The sequence below is a fragment of the Callospermophilus lateralis genome, chromosome 8 (genome assembly GCF_048772815.1).
Source record: "Callospermophilus lateralis isolate mCalLat2 chromosome 8, mCalLat2.hap1, whole genome shotgun sequence".
In the NCBI taxonomy this organism is placed as follows: Eukaryota; Metazoa; Chordata; class Mammalia; order Rodentia; family Sciuridae; genus Callospermophilus; species Callospermophilus lateralis.
In genome coordinates, this window is record NC_135312.1 from 2,388,372 (window position 1) to 2,412,107 (window position 23,736).

The 23,736-nt window shown below is 41.2% G+C and overlaps 1 protein-coding gene across 10 annotated transcripts in view; it reads left to right on the top strand.

The window, feature by feature from the left end:
* Grk4 (G protein-coupled receptor kinase 4) overlaps positions 1-23,736 on the top strand; it is a 99,441-nt gene that overhangs the window by 36,941 nt on the left and 38,764 nt on the right. For 3 of the 10 annotated variants that reach the window (XM_076865163.1, XM_076865165.1, XM_076865160.1), the window contains exons 1-7: positions 3,212-3,250; positions 4,121-4,198; positions 12,471-12,574; positions 14,000-14,092; positions 15,067-15,130; positions 19,849-19,989; positions 23,087-23,277. In XM_076865163.1, coding sequence (XP_076721278.1) covers positions 3,227-3,250; positions 4,121-4,198; positions 12,471-12,574; positions 14,000-14,092; positions 15,067-15,130; positions 19,849-19,989; positions 23,087-23,277 — 695 coding nt within the window. In that variant the 5' untranslated portion in view covers positions 3,212-3,226. Of the gene's footprint in view, positions 1-1,526; positions 3,128-3,211; positions 3,251-4,120; positions 4,199-10,513; positions 10,602-12,470; positions 12,575-13,999; positions 14,093-15,066; positions 15,131-19,848; positions 19,990-23,086; positions 23,278-23,736 lie in introns of those variants that run through there. The other 7 variants (XM_076865164.2, XM_076865162.2, XM_076865170.1 and 4 more) reach the window with 7 other exon arrangements.

Consider the following 23,736-nt stretch of genomic DNA (forward strand, 5'->3'; position numbering starts at 1 on the left):
GAAAGAGATTTCAAGATGGCAGAATTAGAGCAGGTTGCTTTCCTAACTACTCTGTGGTGTGAAACCAAGAAAGCAGACAGGCAGCTTCCTCAGCAAGGTGGGCGAATGAAAAAAAGCAAGGGGAGACTTTACTGGAGTTTAATACTTGACACTCAAAGCAGACTGGGGACTCAAGAAGTTGTATATAATAAATTAAGGAAGAAATCTCCAGCACCACAGCCACTACTGTAGCTGGAGATGCCAGCCAGAGTGGTCCTTTCATGAGCACAGTGGAGAGATAAGGGAACTAATGGAACCACATCTTTAGGAGGACTTAGGCACATCTGGGTACAGAGTTTGAGATCAAAGACACTGCCCGACTAAACTGAAGGGCACACTACACAATAGCCTTACACAGGAAAGAAACCGCATCTCTCCTGGTGGGGTGCAGAGGACAGAAGGAGGAACCATTTTACAGTCGCAATGCTGGGACCAGCAGTTGAGGGAGCCAAGTCCTAGCAAATCAAGGCTGGCCCAAAATATAGCCTGGCGAACCCACATTGCACAACATAGAGTGTGCCTAAGTGACCAGGAGAAAATCAAATGTGGAAAGAGGTTTACACAGGGGACTACTGGTTATGGAAACCCACCCAGCTCTATCCCTCCCTCTCTTGCAGGACTGGCTGGGAGAGATGCGCCTGGCCAGGAATTTGAAAGGGCAGGAGAGACTGAGTTTGGAGACTGAATCTGAGACCAGGAAACTTGACGTCCAAAGGTGGAATCACGCAAGTGGAACCCAGGGTAGATCCAGTCTAATAGTGTGGAAAGTCTATTCCTGGGCCCTGAGGGTGTGCTGATTTAGAATCTCCAGACCCATTGACATTCAGCAAAGAGTCTGGAGCCTACCTAAACCTAAACCCTGCCTCCAAGAGTTCCGCATATGGGATTACCTCTCACTCCAGTGCCCTAACAGGAGCTGCATGTATGAGTGCAGGAAGGGGCAAGCATCATATTTCAGACACCCCAACTAAAACTTTTGAGAAGGGAAGCTGAGAATATTTTAGATTCCAACAGAAACAATTCTTTTGACTTGACTTTGAAAAATAATTTTTTTCTTTTCTCTGCTTAATTGTGACCTTTATGGTTCATGGACATTTATACATATTCATATTTTTTTCTTTTCTCATTTCTAGCATTTTTGAAACCAGTTATTTTTCATGGATCAGTTTTTTGAGGACTGAGAAGTTTGATTAGTATATTTCAGTTTTGTTTTATATTATTTTTCAATTTTTAATTTTTCAATTTTTTACTTTATATATTTTTTCTCTCACTTGTTTCCCATGATTCTCTCTTTTCTTCTGCTAACAGCCAATCTCTGTTGTTCTCTCCTTCATGCTTCCTTCAATTTTTTTACTTCTATTTTCTCTTCTTCTTCTCCCTCATAATCATCACATCCTATATTACTTCTGTTCTCTCCCTGTTCACCATTTGAAATTGTAAACCATTTTGCAAACTTACTGTTTTTATTGATGGCAGTAATGTCATTTCTGTTCATTGTGACAACATTGTAGATGTCATAGTAGGAACTGTTTGGTTTAGTGTTATGTATATTGTTTGCATTGGTTGTTATTATTATTTGTCACCCCCTAAACAATGAGATACTGAAAACCTTCAGGTACACTGTAAGTCCACAGGGTAGGAATTCTACTGCTTCAGATCCATGTTGTTAGATGGTTAGACATACAAACAACATGAAAAAACAAAGGAATGAATCTCTCCATACAAACCAAGAGACTTCAATAAAAGAATCCATTGCAACCACAGTGGAAGAAATGTCAAGAGAAGGAGTTTAGAATGTAAGGTGAGGGATGATAAAAGGAGTGATATCCAAGAGAAAATACAAGAAGTAAAAGATCACTTCAATAAAGAGAGTCTGAAAAAAAAAATCAAGTAAAAATCCTCAAAATGAAGGAATCAGGAAACCAAGTTAAAAATTTAATAGAAAGCATCACCAACAGATTATACCACTTGAAGACAGAGTTTCAGGCAATGAAGACAAAATATATAATCATGAAAATAATGTTGACCATGGAGAAAAGAGGTTAAGAAACTGTGAACAGAACTTCCAAGAAATATGGGATAATCTGAAAACACCAAATTTAAGATTTATTGGGATGAAGGCTCATAGATACAAACCAAAGGAGTGCACAACTTTTTCAATGTAATCAAATCAGAAAATTTCCCAAACCTAAAGAATGAAAAAAAAATCAGATAATGCAGGATGTTTATAGGACTCCAAATACACAGAATTATGACAGATCCACACCAAGGCACATTATTATTGAAAATACCTAACATACAGAATTAGGATAGAATTTTAAAGGCTACTAGAGAAAAATGAAAAGTCACATTTAGAGGGAAACCAATCCAGATCTGAGCTGATTTCTCAACCCAGACACTCAAAGCTAGGAGGTCGTGGAATAATATATATCAAGCTCTGAAAGAAAATGGATAACAACCAAGAATACTATAGCCAGCAAAATTAAACTTCAGAATTGATGATTAAATAAATACCTTCCATGTTAAATAAATGTTAAAAGCATTCACAACTAGGGCTAGGGTCCTAGCTCAGTGGTGGAGCACTCGCCTAGCATGTGTGAGGCCCTGGATTCGATCCTCAGCACCCATAAAAATGAATAAATAAAGATATTGTATTCAACTAAAGAATAAAATATTAAAAAATCTCCAAGAGACTCACTTCATGGCAAAGACATCCACAGACCGAAGGTAAAAGAATGGGAAAAAACATTTCACTCACATGGATCTTGTAAACAAGCAGGAGTATCTATCCTCAGATAAAGTGGACTTCAAGTCATAGTTGATTGGAAGGGTCAAAGAAGGCCATTTCACACTGCTTATGGGAATTATACATTGAGAAGATACAATAATTGTAAATATTTTTGCCCCAAACAATGGAGCATATACATACATCAAACCCCTCTCAACTTCAAGAATCAAAGAGCTCAAAATCCAATAATAAAGGGTGACTTTAACATACTTCTCTCCTCACTGGATACATCATTTAAACAAAAACTAAATAAAGAAGCTATAGAACTAAAAATATACTAGCTGAAGAACTCCGGCCATGGTGAGCTTTTTGTTCTTGAAGAGCACCTGCTCACCTAAATAGAGCCAGCCCTGAGCAGCTTGCCCCTCCCACCAGCCTCTGCCTCGTAGAGCTATTGGGATGTTCAGGCTAGATTATTCTCTGGTAAGGGGTTAAGCCTCACACAGGATACAATTTAGTTCCATCCCCATTTTGGGGGGAGGGTATTGGGGATTGATTGAACTCAGGGGCACTGGACCCCGGAGCCACAGCCCAGCCCTATTCTGTATTGTATTTAGAGACAAAGTCTCACTGAGTTGCTTAGTGCCTTGCCATTGCTGAGGCTGGGTTTGAACTTGCAATCCTCCTGTCTCAGCCTCCTGAGCCACTAGGATCATAGGAATGCGCCACCATGCCTGGCTCTATTCCCATTTTTTAAGGACACACCAAGCTTGGAAAGTCCTCCAGAGTTTTCAGAAGCTAGATGATGAAGTGATTTCTTTTTCTCTAACAACAGCTGGATGGCATTATGTGCTCTATGGTCCCTCCCCTGACTCCTGGTGAAGGGGATTCTTACTTTGGTATCACCATTTCTGACTCCCCTGGGAGCTGTGGAGACAACTTTTCAAGGGGCTCTTAGAAATTTCTAAAATGTTATTGTCTAGTCCATATTTATTTAGCTACAATGAATGGGTTAAAATATAATAGATCCTAGAGAATATTATGAAGAGTGTTGCTCTACTACTTTATTAACCCCCTTTTAAAAATGACGTTTTAAAGCTGGGAGTATAGCCCAGTGATAGAGCATATGCTTAGCATGTGCAAGGCTCTGGATTATATCCCTAGTGCCCCCCAAAATAATAATTGACAGTTTCATTCCCTCCTGACCCTTAGACTCCCAAAGAATAGCTAGAGATACTTGATCAGTAGAACTACTGTCTGTTTCTGTCAATTCTGTAAGTCAGAATTTGAAATATGAAAGTATTATGACGAAGCACAACTTACATTTTTCTTTTCTCCCATCTCTCTAATCAGACAGAGTATGAAGTTGCCATTGAGGAGGAACGAAGAGACTGTGGACTATCAATCTTAGAGAGATTCTTCAATAATGAGGTGTTTTCTTCATTAGAATAAAGATTCATAAATAACTTACTTAAATAATGAAAGTGCATAGCTATTTTTACTTTGATATTACAAATATGTTAAATGTTTTAATTTCTTTCAGATCTTCCTTTTCTGTGGTTTTGTTTGATTGAGTAATGAATTAACAATTAAATCCCTTAAAAATATGATTCAACAAATCGAAACTTTATATGTTTCTTCAACCAGAATGTAGAATTAGAGTTTTATTTGCTTCTCTGGATTACAAATAACATTTTTTCCTAAAAGCCTTAACAGATCTTAGTTTTTTTTCTTCTTGACTCATGTTATGGTTTGGATGTGAGGTGTCTCCCAAAAGCTCACGTGTGAGACACTGTGAGAGGGTTTAGAGGAGAAATGGTTCGGTTTTGAGAGCCTTAACTCAGTCGATGAATTAATCACCTGGTGGGATTGATGAAGTGGTAATGGAAGGCAAGTGGGGTGTGGATGGAGGACTGGGGCACTGAGGGTGGCTTTGGGGTGGGTGTTTCTATCTGGTGAATGGAGTCTCTGCTTCCTGATCATCATGTGAACTGCTTCCCTCTGCCACTCTCTTCTGCCATGTTGTTCACACTCACCTTGAGCCTCAAGGAATGGAACTGAGGTCTCTGGATTGAGACCTCTGAAATTGTGAGCCCCCAAATAAACTTTTCTTCCTCTACAGTTATTCTGGTTGGGTCTTTCAGTCACAGCAGGAAAAAACTGACTAAAACAACTCATAATATCCTCTCTTTTTTTTAAATTTGGGTTTGTGATACTGGGGATTGAACCCAGGGAGGCTCTACCATTGACTACATCCCCAGCCCCACACCCACTTTTTAAATTTTGAGAGTGGGGCCGAGGTTGTGGCTCAGTGGTATGGTGCTTGCCTAGCATGCATGAGGCACTGGGTTCGATCCCCGGAACCACGTAAAAATAAAATAAAGGTTAAAAAAAAAAAGATTATTTAAAAAAAAATTTTTTTGAGATGTGGTCTCACTAAATTGCCCAGGCTGAGCTTGAACTTGTGATCCTCTTGCCTCAGCCTCCCTGATAGTTGGGATTACAGGCATGGGCTGCTGTGCTAGCCTGACTTGCTAAGTTCCTGTTTCCTTTCCTGTGGCTTCTGTTTTGTAGGCTGTTAAAAGTCCTAGATTCTGGAAGGAAAACAGTAATGACATTTCTTGAACACTCTAAGTCTTGCAAATGTGACAAATTATAATGAATTTATAGATATAGAGGTTGGGAAATCCAATATCAAGGTACCAGAATCTGGCAGTGGCCTTACTGTGGCATCACATGGCAGAAAGGCAAAGAGAGCAAATACAGAAAGGGATGCACCTACTTACCAGAGGGCATTAATCCATCCAGGAGCTGCATACCTCTTAAAGGTCCCATGTCCCAGTACTGTCACAATGGCAGTTAAGTTTCATCATGAGTTTTGTAGAGGTTGGACATTCAAACCATAGCACTTGATGGTAGTGAGAGATGTTCATACACCGTTTCTCTTCCTTTATTTACCATCAGCCTAGGAACTGCCACACAGCGTCTTCCTTGTCTCCACTTGATGCCTTGCACTTGTACTTGGTCATCATTGTAGTTGGTCTTTGCTGATCTTTTCTTTAACAACAATAAGAACAAAATCTATTGCTTTTACCTACTAAAAATGGGAATTTCTTAAGGTCATTTATTCAAATTTCAGAAACCTAAAATATGTAAAATACCAAATGTAAGAACACTGTGTGTTTTCATTCTTGTATCCTATCACTCATTCTTAGTTTTCTTAGTTTTCATATCAGGTTTCTCAGATATTCAAATTCATCCAGGTTTGAATGTACAATTAAAAGGGATCATGACAAAAACCAGTTGGATTTTGTTGGGAATACAAAATTGGTTCAATAGCCAAAAATGATCTTCTCCTCTGGTATATTGTATTATTGTTACAGGTATTGTGATAGACACAGAAAAAGCATTTGATAAAATCTATATTCTTTGGTAATAACAGTATTCAACAAACTAGGAATGGAATGGAACTTGCTTGGCCTGGTAAAGGATATCTATTAAATACCCTCAGCTAACATCTTACAGATGACAGCGTATGCTTTAGGGCGGAGGCTGTGGCTCAGCGGTAGAGTGTTTGCCTTGAATGTGTGAGGTACTGGGTTTGATCCTCACATAAAAATAAATAAATAAAATAAAGATATTGTGTCCATCTACAATTTAAAAAATTTTAAAAGACCATGTGTTCTACTTTAAGATTAGGAACAAGATGAGCTTGCCAGTTCTCACCACGTCTATTGAATGAAGCTGTGACAGGGTATCCCATTGTACACTCATAAAGAAAAAATACTAGAGCTAATAAATGAGTCTGTAATGATGGCAGGATACTAGTCCACTGTCCAAAATTCTACTGTATTCTTGTACACTAGCAATTAAAATCCCAAAAACTAAATTAAGAAATTCCATTTATATTTTCATCAAAAATATTTAAGAATAACAAAATGAAACATTTGCTTACTAAAACCACAAATCATTGAAAAATTACAGAAGCTCTAAATGAATGGATAAATATTCCATGTTCATGGCTCAAAAGTCTTAATGTTGTTAATATGCCAATACTCTCCAAATGGATATACAGGTTTGAAAGAACGATCAAGGCTTGTTGGTTGGTGGTATTGGGTGGGAGAGGTTTGGCCTCTATGATGGATGAGAGGGAAAGGACAGCATATCCCGCCACTTTAACCCCTTCGTGTATAAAGGAGCTACCATCTGAGAACCAGACAAGGTCCAAAGAGGGCAGGGGTCCCTCAGAAATGGTGGTAGGGCAGGGTAAAATCATCTCTAATACCCCCAGGCATTTGTGGACAGGATCTTGTGAGGGAGAAGATGGGAGGAGGAAGGCAGCCTTTAATGAAGAGCAGGACTGAAAAGAGATGGAGGGATTTTCAAGGAATGAGACAAGGAGGGATAGAACTCTGGAAGGAGGAAGTGACCGTAGCCCCTTGTAATTGAGGAAATCCTTTAGATGGTGAGGAGATGAGATGGTTAGCAGGGAGCCAAAGGTAAGCTTGTAAGCTTCTTTCTGAAGGTCATGGGCCGCTGCTAGGGCTCTTGAGACATGGGGGCCAGCCCTGATGGTGGGGTCGAACTGTTTGGATAGGTAGGCCACTGTTGCAGATGTGGGGCCATATTCCTGACCCAGAATGCCCAGACTTTGCCCCTATTTTTCATGTACATAGAGGATGAAGGATCGGAAGAGGTCCAGGAGCTGCAGGCGGGTGCCCGGAGGCGGGCCTTTTTAAGGATTGTAAAGAGCTTCCCTACTGTTGAGGGTAGGGGTTCATCTTGGGGGCCCTTAGCCAAATTATATAGCGGCCTGGCGAGGAGGGAGAAATTAGGAATCCAGGCCCTGAAGTACCCAGCCAAACCCAAGAAGGAGAGTCATCTTTGGTCTTTAGTGTCTTTAGACCCAATAAGTTGTTTTCTGTCTACTGTAATGGCCTTTTTCCCTTGAGAGATAGAGAACCCTGGGCCTTTTGTGGAGAGGCCCGATATCCCTTTAAGGCCAAGAAATTAAGTAGGAGAACTGTGTCATCTGTTGAATGCCCTTTGGACAGGCTACAGAGGAGAAGATCATCAACATATTGCAATTGGGTGGATTTGGGGCACTGGGGGTGAAAAAATTGGAGGTCGGAGGCCAAGGTTTGTCCAAAGAGGTGTGGACTATCTCAAAATCCCTGAGGAAGGACAGTCCAGGTTAGTTGTGGAGAAAGTCTGGTGGTGGGATCTATCCAGGTAAAGGCAAAAAGATCTTGTGATTCGGGGGCAAGGGGAATGGAGAAGAAAGCATCCTTTAAATCTGTGACCGAGAAGTGGGTGGCAGTGTGGGGGACCTGAGACGGCAGGGTGTATGGGCTGGGAACCAAAGGATGTGTGGGCCTAACGGAGGTGTTGATGAGTCTAAGTCCTGAACGAAGCGATAGGACCCGTTGGGCTTCTTCCGCTAGTATGGGAGTCTTGTAAGGCGAATGAGCAGGACGGAGGTACCCCTTGTAAGAAGGTCCTGAATAATAGGTTGTAGGCCCAGAAGAGCTTTTGTGGACAGGGGGTATCGAGCCTGGTTGGGGAAGGTGTTAGGATCTTTGAGATGAATGTTAACTGGTGAGCAGGAAACGGTGGAGGGGGTGTGGGTATCCCATACAACTGGGTCAACCAGGTTCATAGGGAAGGGATCCTTTTTCATGTCAGTCTCACAGGTGGAGCAGAATGGCCAGTCTTCTGCCAAAAGGGCCAGAAAAGATGAACAGGCTGATTCTGGGGCGTGACTGATGCCAGGAGCCCAGATGTTGATTATTGTATTAAATTTAGAAAGAATATCTCGGCCGAGCAAAGGAACTGGACATTGGGGCATAACTACGAACGTCTGAGAGAATGGGAAGTTGTCTATGGAACAGAGTAATAAGGTAATAGGGGAGTCTTTTTTGGATAGATGGTCCTTTCTCCTACCCCGACAATAGGAGAGATGGACGGCACTGTTTGCCCCCAGAATTCTGTCAGGACTGAGAAAGTAGCCCTGGTGTCAAGGAGAAAGTCAACCTTGCACCCATCCACCTGAATCCACACCCTGGGTTTTTGTTTATTAATTGTTACGGCTAGCCGGGGACAAGGATCCAAGGCTCCGTCAATCTTTGATTGCTATGCCCAGAAGGTCAGAAGATTCCCTGGCTATAGGCTTCCTGCGGAACCTAGGACAGTCAGAACCCCAATGACCTTGTTCTTTCAAGGTTCAGTACAACCCCTATCAAAATTCTAGCTGCCTATTTTGTAGAAATTAGGAAGCTGATGTTTTTTTAATTTTGAATTCATATGAACATTCAAAGGACACAGAATAGTTTTAATATTCTTGAAAAAAACAGGAGTCACACTTCTTAATTTCAAAACTTAATGCAAAGCTACAATAATCAAGACAATGTGGTACTTAGATAAGAATAGACATAAAAGTCAATGGCATAGAATTGAGAGTCCAGAAATAAACCTATACATTTACAGTCACTGGGCTTCTGATATGGGTGCCAAGACAGTTCAGTGAGCAGAAGAAGAGTCTTTTCAACAATTGAATCTGGAACAACTGGATATTGTTGAAAATGAGGTTGGACCCTTACCTCAAACCATAAATAATTAATGCCATATAGATAAAGATCTAAATGTAAGAACTAAAAACTATTCTAATATTCAGGTATATTAAGGACTCTTACAACTCAGCAATAAAAACACAACCCATTTCAATTAAAGCTCAAGAAGTCCTACTTGGCTATGTGCAGCCTCGGACCAGTTGCACTGCACGGTAACTTGCTGTGCTATGCGTTAGCTTACCTTATCTCTCTGCTCCTCAATTTGGGAGGCATGGCTGTTCCTTTTTTGGGGAATGAATATCTATTAATGTAAAAAGTGTTTCTAAGATCAAAAATAGTCTTTATTTGAAGTTAATCATTGAACAGTCTTTTTTTATTTGTTCTACTTAGTTGTATACAACAGATGAATGCATTTTACTTCATCATACACAAATGGAGCACAACATTTCAATTCTCTAGTTGTACATGGTGTAGAGTCACACCATTTGTGCATCATACATGTACCTAGGGTAATAATGTCCATCTCCTTTGCCATCTTTCCTACCCTCATAAACCCTCCTCAGCCTCCCCTTTGCCCTATCCAAAGAACCTCCATTCTTCCCATGTCCTGCCCCCTATCATAGATCAGAATCCACTAATCAGAGAAAACATCCAGCCTTTAGGGTTTGGGGATTGGCTTACTTCGCTTAATATAATGTTCTCCAACTCCATCCATTTACCTGCAAATGCCACCATATTATTCTCTTTTAATGCTGAGTAATATTCCATTGTGTATATGTACCACAGTTTCTTTATTCATTCATCTACTGATGGACATCTAGGTTGGTTTTACAGTTTAGCTATTGTGAATTTAGCTGCTATAGACATTGGTGTGGCTATGTCATTATAGTATGCTGATTTTAAGTCCTTTGGGTATAGACTGAGGAGTGGCATAACTAGATCAAATGATGGTTCCATTCCAAGTTTTCTGAGGAATTACCACACTGCTTCCCAGATTGGTTGCACCAATTTGCAGTCCCACCAGCAATGTATGAGTGTGCCTTTCTCCCCACATCCTCACCAACACTTATTATCGCTTGTATTCTTTTTTTTTTTTTTTTTTTTGAGAATTTTAATGTTTATTTTTCTTAGTTTTCGGCGGACACAACATCTTTGTTTGTATGTGGTGCTGAGGATCGAACCCAGGCCGCACGCATGCCAGGCGAGCGCGCTACCGCTTGAGCCACATCCCCAGCCCTCGCTTGATAGCTGCCAATCTGACTGGGGTGAGATGATATCTTAGAGTAGTTTTGATTTGCATTTCTCTGATTATTAAAGATATTGAATACTTTTTCATATATTTATTGATTGCAGGTGTGTCTTCTTCTGAGAAGTGTCTGTTCAGTTCCTTAGCCTATTTATTGATTGGGTTGTTTGGGGGGTATTAAGTCTTTTGAGTTCTTTATATATCCTGGAGATTAGTGCACCGTCTGGTGTGCGTGTGGCAAAAACCTGCTCCCATCCTGTAGGCTCTCTGTTCAGCTCAATGATATTTGTTTTGCTGAGAAGAAGTTTTTTAGTTTGAATCCATCCCATTTATTAATTCTTGATTTTATTTCTTGTGCTTTAAGAGTCTTGTTAAGGAAGTCGGGGCCTAATCCGACGTGATGGAGATTTGAGCCTGTTTTTTCTTCTATTGGGTGCAGGTTCTCTAGTCTCTGGTCTTCTATTATGTGCAGGTTCTGTGGTAATAATGTTCAGGTCCTTGATCCACTTTGAGTTGAGTTTTGTGCATGGTGAGAGACAGGTTTAATTTCTTCTCACTGCATTTGGATTTCCAGTTTTTGAGCACCATTTGTTGAAGAGGCTATCCTTTCTCCAGTGTATGTTTTTGGTGCCTTTGTCTATTATGAGATAACTGTATTTATGTGGGTTTAAAATTTTATTTTATTTTATTTTATTTTAAAGAGAGAGTGAGAGAGGAGAGAGAGAGAGAGAGAGAGAGAGAGAGAGAGAATTTTTTTGATATTTATTTTTTTAGTTCTCGGCGGACACAACATCTTTGTTTGTATGTGGTGCTGAGAATCAAACCCGGGCCGCACGCATGCCAGGCAAGCGCGCTACCACTTGAGCCACATCCCCAGCCCTAAAATTTTATATTAAGGGACTGGGGTTGTAGCTCAGTGGTAGATCATTTGCCTTGCGTGTGTGAGGCACTGGGTTCGAAACGTAGCACCACATAAAAATAAATAAATAAAGATATCTATTATTTAAAGACTCTATATTAATGTTTAAAAAATAAAAAAGGACTGAGGATACAGCTCAGAGTGCCCCTGGGTTCAATTCTAGTACCATAAAAAACATAAAGATATTAGTGATCCTTTCTGAGCCGGTGAGGTGCCATGTTCCTGTAGCTCTAGCTATTTGAGAGGCCAGGTAGGAGGATCGCTTGAGTCTCTAAACTTGAGGCCTGCTTGGGCAACATAGCAAAACCCTGATATCATCATCCCTCTGCTTGCTGTCTCTGTCATTTTGACTACCATGGTCATCTTACATATGAAATCATATGGTGTTAGTCTTTTCGTCACTTATTTGAGCAGGATTTTGTCAAGATTCATCATATTGTAGCATGTGTCAGAATGCTCTTTCTTTGTGTGGTCCTGGGTGTTGAGCCCAGGCCCTCATGCATACTCAGCAAGAGTTCTGCCACTGAGCTATAGCCCAACGTTTGAAAGTCCTTCCTTTTTAAGGCTGCATGCATATGCCACATTTTATTCATCCATTTGTGAAAACCTGGATTGTTTCCACCTTGGGCTAATTTGAGTAATACATATTCTTCTTCAAGGCTCTGTTTTCCATTCTGAACTTTTTTCTTAGGGGCTGGGGATTGAACCCAGGTTCTCACGCTGATGAGGTAAGTGCCTGCCACTGAGCCGCACCCCCAGCCCTCATTCTGGACATATCTGGAGTGCAGAGGAATGGGTCTGGAAAGGCAGGCAGCACGCTGAACTCTGGAGAGCAGGACTGGGGTGGGGGATTTGTTATTTCATACATTTTATGTTTTCATTTTTTAATAGTAGGCTTTTAGGTTCTTCTTACAATTGGTCAACTGTGAAATTACTAATTGTTATGTGTTTGGTTTGTGCTATATTGAGAAGAAAGAAGCCCTTTTACCAGAAATACCTCCAGATATTGTGAGGCACTGTAGATGGAGTCTGAAACAGAACCCCTCCAAAGATGTCTTTGAGGAATGCACTAGGTAAGAGGCTCATGCCCATCCCCAAGCATATTGTCTGTGGGTACTCCCAGGACAGAGGACTGATGGGAGTCTTCTCTGCATGGACAAGTTCTTATAAGAGTATTTTCCAAATTAAAATTACCACTTTCCCTAGAAGGAATGACTGTGGGGTGATGATGACATGTATGTGAGTGGTGCTGAAGAGGGTCATGTGGTGGAGATTGTGTCCTAGCAGCCCTGGGATAGCTCTGGACATCTCTGCACTGCCTTGAAGAATGCCTTCTCATTTTGTGTAAGCACGCTTGATGGTATTCAGATGATGAAATAACATTTATCAGAGTGTGGGCGCATTGCTATGTGACTCATGACCACTTTTAAGATCTTTTCCTATGTATTTTTAATGCCCAAAGAGTTTTCAAAACCTTATCTTACATCGGTCTTACGTTGATGTTGCAAGTGGGCACCAAAACTCAGGGAGTTGAATTTGCTCATTTATTCATTCAACAAATAATTTATTAAGGGCATCTATTACTAAGGTCTACTCTAAGTAAAAATTTTATTATTTCTATAACGAAATTGTAAATAAAATCTAAGAGGCATGACTAATCTCATATAATTTCTTCAAGAAGCTTAGGGGTTGGGGATGTGGCCCAGTGGTAGAGCACTTGCTAAGCATGTATGAGGCCCTGGGTTCAGGCACCAACACCAACAACAAATAATAACAACAATAAGAAAGAAAGGAAAAAAGAAATGTGTAGCCTAAAGTAATTTATTGGGTGCTTTATATTCAGTTTCAGATGTGTCACATATTAACATTTTCTGCCAAATGACCATAATCATTCTGATATTTGCTTGCTTTAGTGTTGTGGCTCTTTTTTTGTTTTTTGTTTTTTTTCAAGTCCTGGGGAATGAATTCAAAGGCACTTTACCACTGAGCTACATCTTGAGCCCCTTTTTAAATTTCTTTTCTTTCAAGATGGGTCTGAGTTGCTCAGACTAGCCTCAAACTTGCCATCCTCCTGGCTCAGTCTCCCAAGTAGCTGGGCTTACAGGAGTATGCACTGACTCCGGCCCACTGTAGTCTTATTTACAAAAGGTTTGACTTTTGTAAATTGTGCATGAAACATATACATGCACACACCTTGAATGCATTTTAAACTCCTGTCTTATTAATAGTATATTTTTATTGTTATTATTTTTCCTATGTCCATATATGCAAGAAAAAAATGAGTTAAGATGGGAGGATAAAGTGATTTCATGTCTTTTAAATTCTTCCTACTTTCAGTGATAGCACTAGAATTCACTGTGAATTTCTGTAATAGCAATTGTATACTGAATTATGTATAATGATGGACTGTTCCATATTCTGTGTTAGTGTACTGAGACATAGATGTTTTCATGTTTTTACACAACAAATGTATATAATTACATAAACTCTTTTTCTAGAGTTGTCCATAACTATTTGAGTAAAGATCCATTTGAAGAATATCAAGAAAGCCCTTATTTTTCCCAATTTCTGCAATGGAAATGGCTAGAAAGGTATGTTTTAATTTAAAACTCAATAGAAACAAGTAGTTACTTCTAATAATGCGTACTGATTGAGGTCTACTTTTCTATCTGTCAAAACACTACCGTAAATTCTGAGTTATATATGGCATTTTTATACAGAAATTATTAACAGGTATAGTATTACATAATTTCTTTTGAGTCAATGAACTCTAGTTTCACTTTTTTAAAGTAGCAGTCCTGTTGGTACAGTGGTTAGAAAATAAAATATCCTAGGCTTATAATAATATAATATGATGGTTGAAACTGCAATCTAGGCTCCTGCTCAGCCTCTTGCTAGCTGTGACCTCAGGCAAGTAACTTAACCATTGTGAGCTTCAGGTCCTCATTCTGTAAAGAAGATAATTCTAGAACTTGCCCTGTTGGGCTATTGTTAGAATCATCTGGGAAATGCATGTGAAATGTTTAGCCCAGTTTGGGCACCCAGAATTAGTGCCCTGACAGTGCCATTATGACCACTGTTATTGTTACTGAGATTATTGTTGACTGATTAATTTTCCAGTTGCAGTTCACATGCTTCTTTTGGAACATTGGGTATAAGTGTTTTTGAGGTTCTTTATTCAGAGGACAATGTGCTATGTTTATGCATTTTCCCTAGCAGCTCTCTGGCAGGTTCAGAGGTATGCCTGAGATAGTGCCATGAGTTTAAACATGAGTATTTCCTAGTGTGGGCTGCTTGCAGACCTGTCTTCAGTTAGAAAGGATGACTGGACTGCTCTGCATCTTGCATTAGTGTTTTTAACAAATCTGAATTACACTTGTCTCTATGAATGCAGTTCCCAAGAGGGAGCGCCTTGGTGCTGAAGCCCTGATGCCTTGGTTCTGCTTTCCTGGGGAGCACAGTTGGTCACCAAATATGGCTGGCCTGGGAGCTGCTAGGCTTCTGTATTTTAAAATAACATCATGTATGATATAAGACCTGAAACCTTTTTTTTTTAATTGATTAGGCAACCAGTAACAAAGAAGACATTTAGACATTACAGAGTTCTAGGAAAAGGTGGATTTGGAGAGGTGAGTGATATGGCTAGTTATGAGCAGTACTTTTGTTCTAGACAGGTGGCAACCAGGTCATTGGAAGACAGGAGCTTCAGGTAAGGTGTCAACTTTACCACTATATTTATTTCCTTGCTGTGTGTTTTGGGAATTAGTTAACCAATCCTGAGAATGGAGATAAAAGTCTGAGCAAAAAATACTTTGCTACAAGCTTTTAAAAAATCCCTCACCTTTTTGACTTCCTATTTTTAAAGGAAGCTGTTTTCCTGTGCTTAATTTTCAAGTTGAGGCAGTTTGTCCAAATTAAAGATAATTATTTGTATAATGTGAATTTTTTATTATTCTATTTCTATAAATTAGGAGTAGCCCTAAAATTCGGATAATTCAGAGTACTTTTTTATTTATTTTTTATTTTTTTAAGAAGTGTGGTGTCACTCTGTTGTCTGCTGTCCACAAATTCACGGGCTCAATTGATCCTTCTGCCTCAGCCTCTCTAGTAGCTGGGACTCTAGGTACCAGCCACCTCACCTGGCCAGAGTACATCAGTAAATACTTACTTAACTCATCTGTTTCAAAGGTGACATGTGCCAGTTATGAAAAGTACCATTGGTGACACTGTTGAATGTGAGCACAGTCAGGAGTAGGGAGAGCCATCAGGGAACTAACCCTGTGTGTTCAAGTCAGAAGTAGGTCACACTGTCCACATGTGATATAAACCATGCATGCTCCCAATTTTCAGAATAAGGCAAAAGCCACCAGCACTGCCTTTAAATTAGTCAGGGAGCTGACCCAAGAGTGAGGTGACCCTACAGTGAGGTGTTGCATATTTGTACTTTGATACACAGTAAGAAACTGGCTGGCACAGTCATCCCTTCCGGAGCAATCTGACAGTTCTGTGGAACTCGTGGAAGAGTGGCGTGGCCCTTTATGTAGGTGGTGTGTTGACAGTGTTCCCTGTTGGGATGTACCCTAGAACCTGAGATTCATTTCCTCTCTTCAGCTCATGCTGTTTTGCCTTTCATAATCTTCAACTACAGAGACTCAGATTTTGTCAAAGAACAGAAGAAAAGAACTTTTAGGGAACTGGGTCTCTGTGAGTGTTTTTGCTTTTTGTTTGGTACTAGGGATTGAACCCAGGGGCACTGTACCCCTGAGTCACATTTCAGCCATTTTTATCTTGAGACAGCATTTCGCTAAGTTGCTGAGGCTGATATTGAACTTGTGATCCTCCAGCCTCAGCTTCCAAAGCCACTGGGATTACAGGCATGTGCCACTGCACCCAGCTGGGTCTCGGTGTTTACAAAAGAGTGAAGTTCTGGGATGGGGCTATGGCTCAGTAGTGGAGCACTTGCCTGGCACACATGAGGCACTGGGTTCTATCCTCAGCATCACATAAAAGTAAATAAATAAAATAAAGTAATTGTGTCCACCTACAACTAAAATAAATAATTATAGCCTCATCTAAGATTTTAAATGAACTAAAAAGGAGCATGTTAGCAAATTTTAACCACTGGAAAAGACAGGATATATTTATGATATTTTAGATTAGTTTTGAACACATTTCCTTGGGTTTCCAGACAAATGTTAGGATAGACAAGTCAACCATGGTGACTCTTCATAGACTTGTTCTGGATGAGTTGTGTTCTAAGTCGAGGTCGTGAGCAGTCTGTCTACTTTCATGCCTGTCAGGAGGGCCCTGCTGAGCCTAACAGAGGGACAGCCTTGGTGCCCTTTCAGCCCTGGGTCCAGTAGTGCATTTATTTGCTTTTTCCAGATGTTAACACCTCTTCCAGAGAGTTTGAAAAAACAAAAATAATTTGTTTATCTTGTCAACAGTAATTCTCTTATGTTTGCTTTTATTTTTGTAGGGGAAGGGTACCAGGGATTGAACTCAGGGGCACTTGACTACTAAGCCACATCTCAGCCCTTTTTTGTATTTTATTTAGAGAGAGAATCTCATTGAGCACCTCACTTTTGCTGAGCCTGGTTTTGAACATGTGATCCTCCTGCCTCGGCCTCCTGAGCCATGGGATCCCAGGCCTGCACTCTGCTGTCAGCTCTTGCGTGTGTTTTAAGTTCTTTCAATCAATCTGTGGGTCCTGAGGCAGGCACAGTGGAAAGGAATTGGGCCAACAGTTGGTTTTGGAGGTAGCATGGTGCAGGGGAAAGAGCACAGACTTCGGAGCTACATGGCCTGGGGTCAAGGTCCTGACCCATCACCGTCAGCTCTGTGGTCTTGCTCTCTGCCTTCACATCATCCTCTGAAGGGGAGTGACAGCTGAGTTGTTGAGAGGAGCAGAAGAGCACTGTGACTTTTGTCAACAGTGCCCGATGCTCTGATCTGCTTTCCCTTCCCTTCCCTTCCTCTGATCTGGCAATTCCACCTGGAGAGATTTATCTAACATTACTTCTAAGGATATGCAGAGACTTACATGCCGAGACAGTCGTAGGAAAATGTTAAACGAAATTTGGAATAGTCTTATTCTTGGAGAATATTTAATGATGGGAAAATGGTCACACTGTTAGATATAAAAAGGGTGTTATTATTTATTCCATAACATGAGCCAGTTCTGTCCTAAAAGGCAGGGAAGTGGGGAGTGAAGTCCATATCCTTGGATATACATGTACAGAGATGAACCTGGAAGCCTGCACAGCAATGTTAGTGATATTTATCTTGGAGGTCAGGCAAGTTGCTAATATCACTGTCCTTATGACTTCAAGCGCTTTCCACAATGTCGGATAAAATTATATCATGTCTTATATTTGCTTTTGTGGTAATCTCTGCGGTGGGGGTGTGAGTGTGTCTGTGTGGTACATGTGTGTCTGTGGTGTGCATTGCTTGGGAGTCAAGAGGACACACAATGGCTATAGTATATTGATAAGCAGAAGCTGATTTTGTTTTAAAATGTTCCTGATATAAAGTTAAGATAATTCATAAATATTACTTTAAGGATCAAATAAATAGAATAAAGGTATGAAAATCTGAATTCTGTGAAACACATTTCCTTATTGAACATTTTTTGTTTTTGTTCTTGAGATGGAATCTTGTTATGTTGCCCAGGCTGGCCTTGAACTCCTGGGCTTGATCAGTCCTCCTACCTCAGCTTCACAAGTAGCTGGAATCACCTTGAATATTTTTTGGTAGTACTGGTGATTGAACCCAGAGCCCAGCACATGTTAGGCAAGTACTCCACCATTGAGCTACATCTCAGCCCTTTTTAAACTTTATTTTGATGGAGAGTTTCATTACATTGTCAAGGCTAACCTTGATCTTGTGATACTTCTGCCTCAGCCTCCCAGGTAGCTAGTTTACAGGTGTGCACTACCACGCCCAGCTCCAGCCTTGAACTTCTTTTTTTTAATAAATATTTATTTATTTATGTATCTTTAGTTTTAGGTGGATACATTAGTTTGTTTTTATGTGCTTCATGCGTGCTAGGTGAGCACTCTACCACTGAGCCACCACCCCTGCCCCCAGCCTTGAACTTCTTAACTTAAAAAAGTTAAGAATCTTCTTTTTTTTTTTAAAGAGATACAAAGAGAGAGAGAGAGAGAGAGAGAGAGAGAGAGAATTTTTTTAATATTTATTTTTTAGTTTTCAGTGGACACAACATCTTTGTTTGTATGTGGTGCTGAAGATCGAACCCCGGGCCGCACACATGCCAGGCGAGCGCACTACCGCTTGAGCCACATCCCCAGCCCAAGAATCTTCTTAATTTTGTATTTTAAAATATAAAAAGCAAAATAGATATATGGGGACATATTTAAACTAAACAGATTAACATGCCACACATGAACAAGTTCCATATAGAAACATGGCATTACATTCACTTGACTGGGCAGCCTCTCACCATGAGAAGCTAGGATAAGAGATGAAGAACCAATTTGAAAGCTCAGTGTATCTTAGGCTGTTGCAGGAAACAGACTGTTCAAGAAGCGGCAAGCAGCTAGAAGACAACTCAAACTTCATTCCAGAAGATCAGCCAGAGATCAGACTCCAAATTCTAAGCATCCATCACCAGTTTTTCACAACATTTATAGGCTCTCTAGTGTCATAAATTTTCTAGTCTAAATGTGGTTGTGCGTGGGTTTCAAGTGGGAAGCAAGAGTGTGATAAAAAGAAGAACTGTCTGTTTGTACTAGGCCTCTCTAGCCTTGGGCCTGGAGCCTCCACTAGGGTTTACACTTCAAAGGCATTTGCATCTCAAAGGGAAGTAGTTAGATCTTAGGGAAAGTCATTTCCAGTTCAAAAGATAGGAATGGAAGATGCTGATCAAGTTTCCTGAAGACTAGCAGACTAGAAAGGGGAGGGGAACTCTCCCTTTCCAGGGCACTAATTCTGATGACATTATTAAGATAATTTATTTTGCATCCAGGCAGGGGGTAGTCACCCATTACTAGGGCATGCTGGTATGCACTTATAATCCCTGCTACACAAGTGCAAGGCCAGCCTGGGCAAATAAGACCAGTCACAAAATAAAAACATCCAAGTCCTGGGGATGTGGCCCAGTGTAGTGTTTGCCTGGTGTGAGGGAGTCCCTGGTTCTGTCCCAATACTGCAAAAACAAAAGGAACCATGTGATATGTTCACAACTGAAATGCCCTTGGCTTCTCAGGTTTTGTTTCTGAACTTTACTAGAGAGGGTTATCACAGAATAAACAGGTTGTGTGTGTGTGTGTGCGCGCGCGCCCCAAGAATCACAGTTGTATATAAACCTTTTCTTTGTTTAAACTAGGTTTGTGCCTGTCAAGTACGAGCTACAGGAAAAATGTATGCCTGCAAAAAGCTAGAAAAAAAAAGAATAAAAAAGAGGAAAGGTGAAGCTATGGCTCTGAATGAAAAAAGAATCCTAGAAAAAGTGCACAGTCGATTTGTAGTAAGTACCTTCTTTAGGGAGCGATAGAGAACTGAGGGGCCAAGGCCAATGGAAGGAAGGGTGTGCCGCTGAACCTGGCTGCAAGCCCACCTGGTGGGCAGTCCACCTCTCTTATCCCCCTTTTTGCCCTGATCTGAGGAGCTCAAGGTTGAGATCTATGGACTGGCTAATCTTAAAATTGGGGCCGGCAAAGGGAAGGGCTATAATTAAAATGGCTGCAACTGGAGCTTATGTTCCAAATAAGGCTAAATGCTACATTCTGAAAATGAGCCACCCATCTTACTGTTTCTCAACCTTGTATGATATATTGTAGGCTCCTGTTGGAGCCCTGGAGTCATGCACTGTGCTTCTCAGTGGAGTTTATTTGGGGCTTGCTGTCCAGTGGAAGGGAGAGTTTGTCTTCCTTATGCAGATCTTGCGCGGTGTTGATCCTGCTGCCAGCTGTGTCTTTCTTTCTGTTGCTGCCATCCATTCTACTCTCAGCCCCTCTTCACTTTTGTACAGAGGGTTATTGTCCCCTCAGTTACCTTGGCGTTTTCTGGTGGCATCCCCTCTCCTTCCTTGAATGGCCTCTGGCTAGCTGCTCTGGTCCACATAGGGCATAGTGATGTGAATGTGCTGAAAATACTCTTTAGCCCTTCTCCCATCTGGGCCTTCTCTGTGGCTCAGTCTCTCTTCCGTCTCTTTGCCTTTTATGATTCCTTGTGTGTTTATCACTAGACCCTCACTAGTGTACCCCAGTCACACCAATCCCAGAGTTCCACCTTCATGGTTGCAGGTACGGCTTGATCAGGGCAGGCTGGAATCAGGTGCCTCCAGGCCCCAGCTGTGCTGTCATTGTGTGGTGCAGCGTCCTGTCCAAGCTGAGGTTCCTCCACCTGCTGACACATTCCTGCAACCTCTACTGCAGTACGCAGGCTAGTGAAAAGGGAGAGTTTGAAAAATAATTTCTAAAATGACTTAGAATATTGAGTTATTTCCTCAAAGTCATTTGTTTCTTAGCACTGGAGTCAGCTGGTTTACAATGAGGGACAAATTCCTTCACAGCCCACATCTGAATTTAGTGCACATGTGCATTGGTATGTGTAGTATGTCAGTTTCATATGCAATTACATGAAAATCTTTAATAAAATGGGCTTATCCTTGAATCGCTTTAAACATGTATAACTGAAACCAGAGACTAGATTCCCCACTTTGCCAATTTCCTTCTGGGTTCTTTCTTTTTTTTGTTGTAGTTGGACACAACACCTTTATTTCACTTATTTATTTTTATGTGGTGCTGAGAGTCGAACCCAGGGTCCCACATATGTGAGGCGAACGCTCTACGGCTGAGCCACAACCCCAGCCCTCCTTCTGGGTTCTTGTCTCGCAAAAGTATCAAGGCTATTGGCTGTATCCTTTAGCCTGGATTTTAATTCTTCCTCTAAGTCCCACTGGGGTTTACTCCTACTGTTTTCCCCTACCTTTCTAGAACAAAGGAGTTGGTCAGAGTGTTCCCGCAGGTGAGCTTCATACAGAGAAGGGTCCCAGGAGTTCCCAGAGGAGAGAGGGAGCTCAATTCGGGACCATGGTGCTTCTTGTTGGAAAAAAGTTTCAGCTCGGGCCAAAGTCATAGACAGATTTATTTAGTAAAGTAGACACACGTTCAAGGGAGAACGTGGGCTGTCTGGAGAGTGAGAAGCAACCTGACTTGGACTGGGGGTCCAGTACTTACAGAGGCTGTCTCAGGGGCCAAACTGGAAGTGGATCCAAGGTAGAGCTGCACAATTTTGTGCCAGTTTTACCTATGTCTGAGTATTTTCCTCATTTTATAAGGAGAACTGTGCTTTCTACATCTCATTGGCTTGTGGATGTTTCCTTTAAGATTCAGTTTTCTCTTTCTTTATCCTAAATCCCTGGTGCCCATTAATATTTTTAAGGGTTAGCCTCCTGGCATGGTCTCTTTCTTTGTATAAGACCTTAATTGGGGCCCATTGCCTGACCATTTCTAATTGGATTTTTTTTTTTTTTAAAGAGAGAGTGAGAGAGGGAGAGGGGGAGAGAGAGAGAGAGAGAGAGAGAGAGAGAGAGAGAGAGAGAATTTTTAATATTTATTTTTTAGTTATCGGCGGACACAACATCTTTGTTTTGTATGTGGTGCTGAGGATCGAACCCGGGCCGCACGCATGCCAGGCGAGCGCGCTACCACTTGAGCCACATCCCCAGCCCTCTAATTGGATTCTTAACCATACAGTCTTATAGGCTTTATGGTTAGAAGGAATTATCCTTATCTCCCTGAGTTCTGGGATCTGATCTCTGAAAAGAGTTACAAAAGTCTCCCCCTTCAGAGTGACTTGGGTTCCTCTTATCAACATTATTTCTGGTCTGCATTTCTCCTGCAGATAACAGGTAATTTGCTGAGGGATGTGACAAACCTGTCCACTTAAGCCTGGCAGAGCTGTAGATGAATTGCTTCTTTGAAAAGAAAGCATGTGGGCATCAACACAGTGGGCCCATCTTATAGAATTATTCCCTTAACCATGTGTTCTGTTCCCTCTGCTCACGTCTGCCTCCTATCATAACTCCCTTGAAACATAGAAATCCCAAATCTAGTTTTATGAAGGGGACATAGTAATAGCCACAGTTTATTCCACTTAACAATTTAGTTTCTGTAGTGTTGGGCCTTCCCAAGGAACTTAGAAATATTTTCCACCAGCCTTACACAGATTACAAAGATCAGCAACACAGAATGTGGGAAGGGTGGGAGCTGTGGGATCATTCTTGCATGGAGGGTCACTTGCATGCTGAATGCAGCACTGCAGACATTCCCATGCTGGTGCTGAGGCCAGGAGAGCCTAGCACACAATTCAGGTGTCTTTGAAGCTTTGCCACTTCCTCATTCACACCTAGAAAGTTCTCTCCTCTCAGTGCAGAGCTGCTGCAGTAAGACCTCTGAGAGACACATTATGTAGGGGACCCATTTCTCTAAAGCATGTAATAGCTTGGTGTTCTAGTTACAAATCCAGCATGGATAATTGGAATACTGTTAGCAATTAGATGGTCACCAATGAATGAGGAGACTTTTTGTGTTTTATTTTTTATGATGCTGTGTCTTTAGGTTGGTTTAGCCTACACTTATGAAACCAGAGATACCTTGTGTTTGGTGCTAACCATCATGAATGGAGGGGATCTGAAATTCCACATTTACAACCTGGGAAGTCCTGGCTTTGATGAGCAGAGAGCTGTTTTCTATGCTGCAGAGGTGTGCTGTGGCTTGGAAGATTTACAAAAGGAAAGAATTGTGTACAGGTAAGAGTGGTGCAATATAATTGGGCCTGCCACCTTTGAAGCTATTCCCTGCAGGCCTTGGGCTTCAAACTGGCTGCTATGGGCTGGACAGGGTGCAGCTGGGAGTCCCTGGACAGCAGTTCTCAGGGGTGGTCCCTCACACTGTGGGAAATGTGGCCAGTCAGAGACATGTTTGCTTTTTTTTTTTAGTTTCTCTTCAATCTCATTGTCTTTCTGAAGCAGAAGTCTGCTTTTTACTAAATTGATCTGATAAAGGTAGTGGTGCTCCTATAAGCATGAGAAAGTTTATCCCAACTGGGATGTTTTGACAGTGCTGATAATGTCACAGGACTGGAGGCCCCAATTCTTGTGATCAAGTCAAAGATTTTAGCCACATCACTCAGAGTAATAGCCATGAGTTTATTGAGGGGACAGGAGAAGGGAAAGGGAACATTCTCAAGGGAGAGAGTGAGTCCTTTC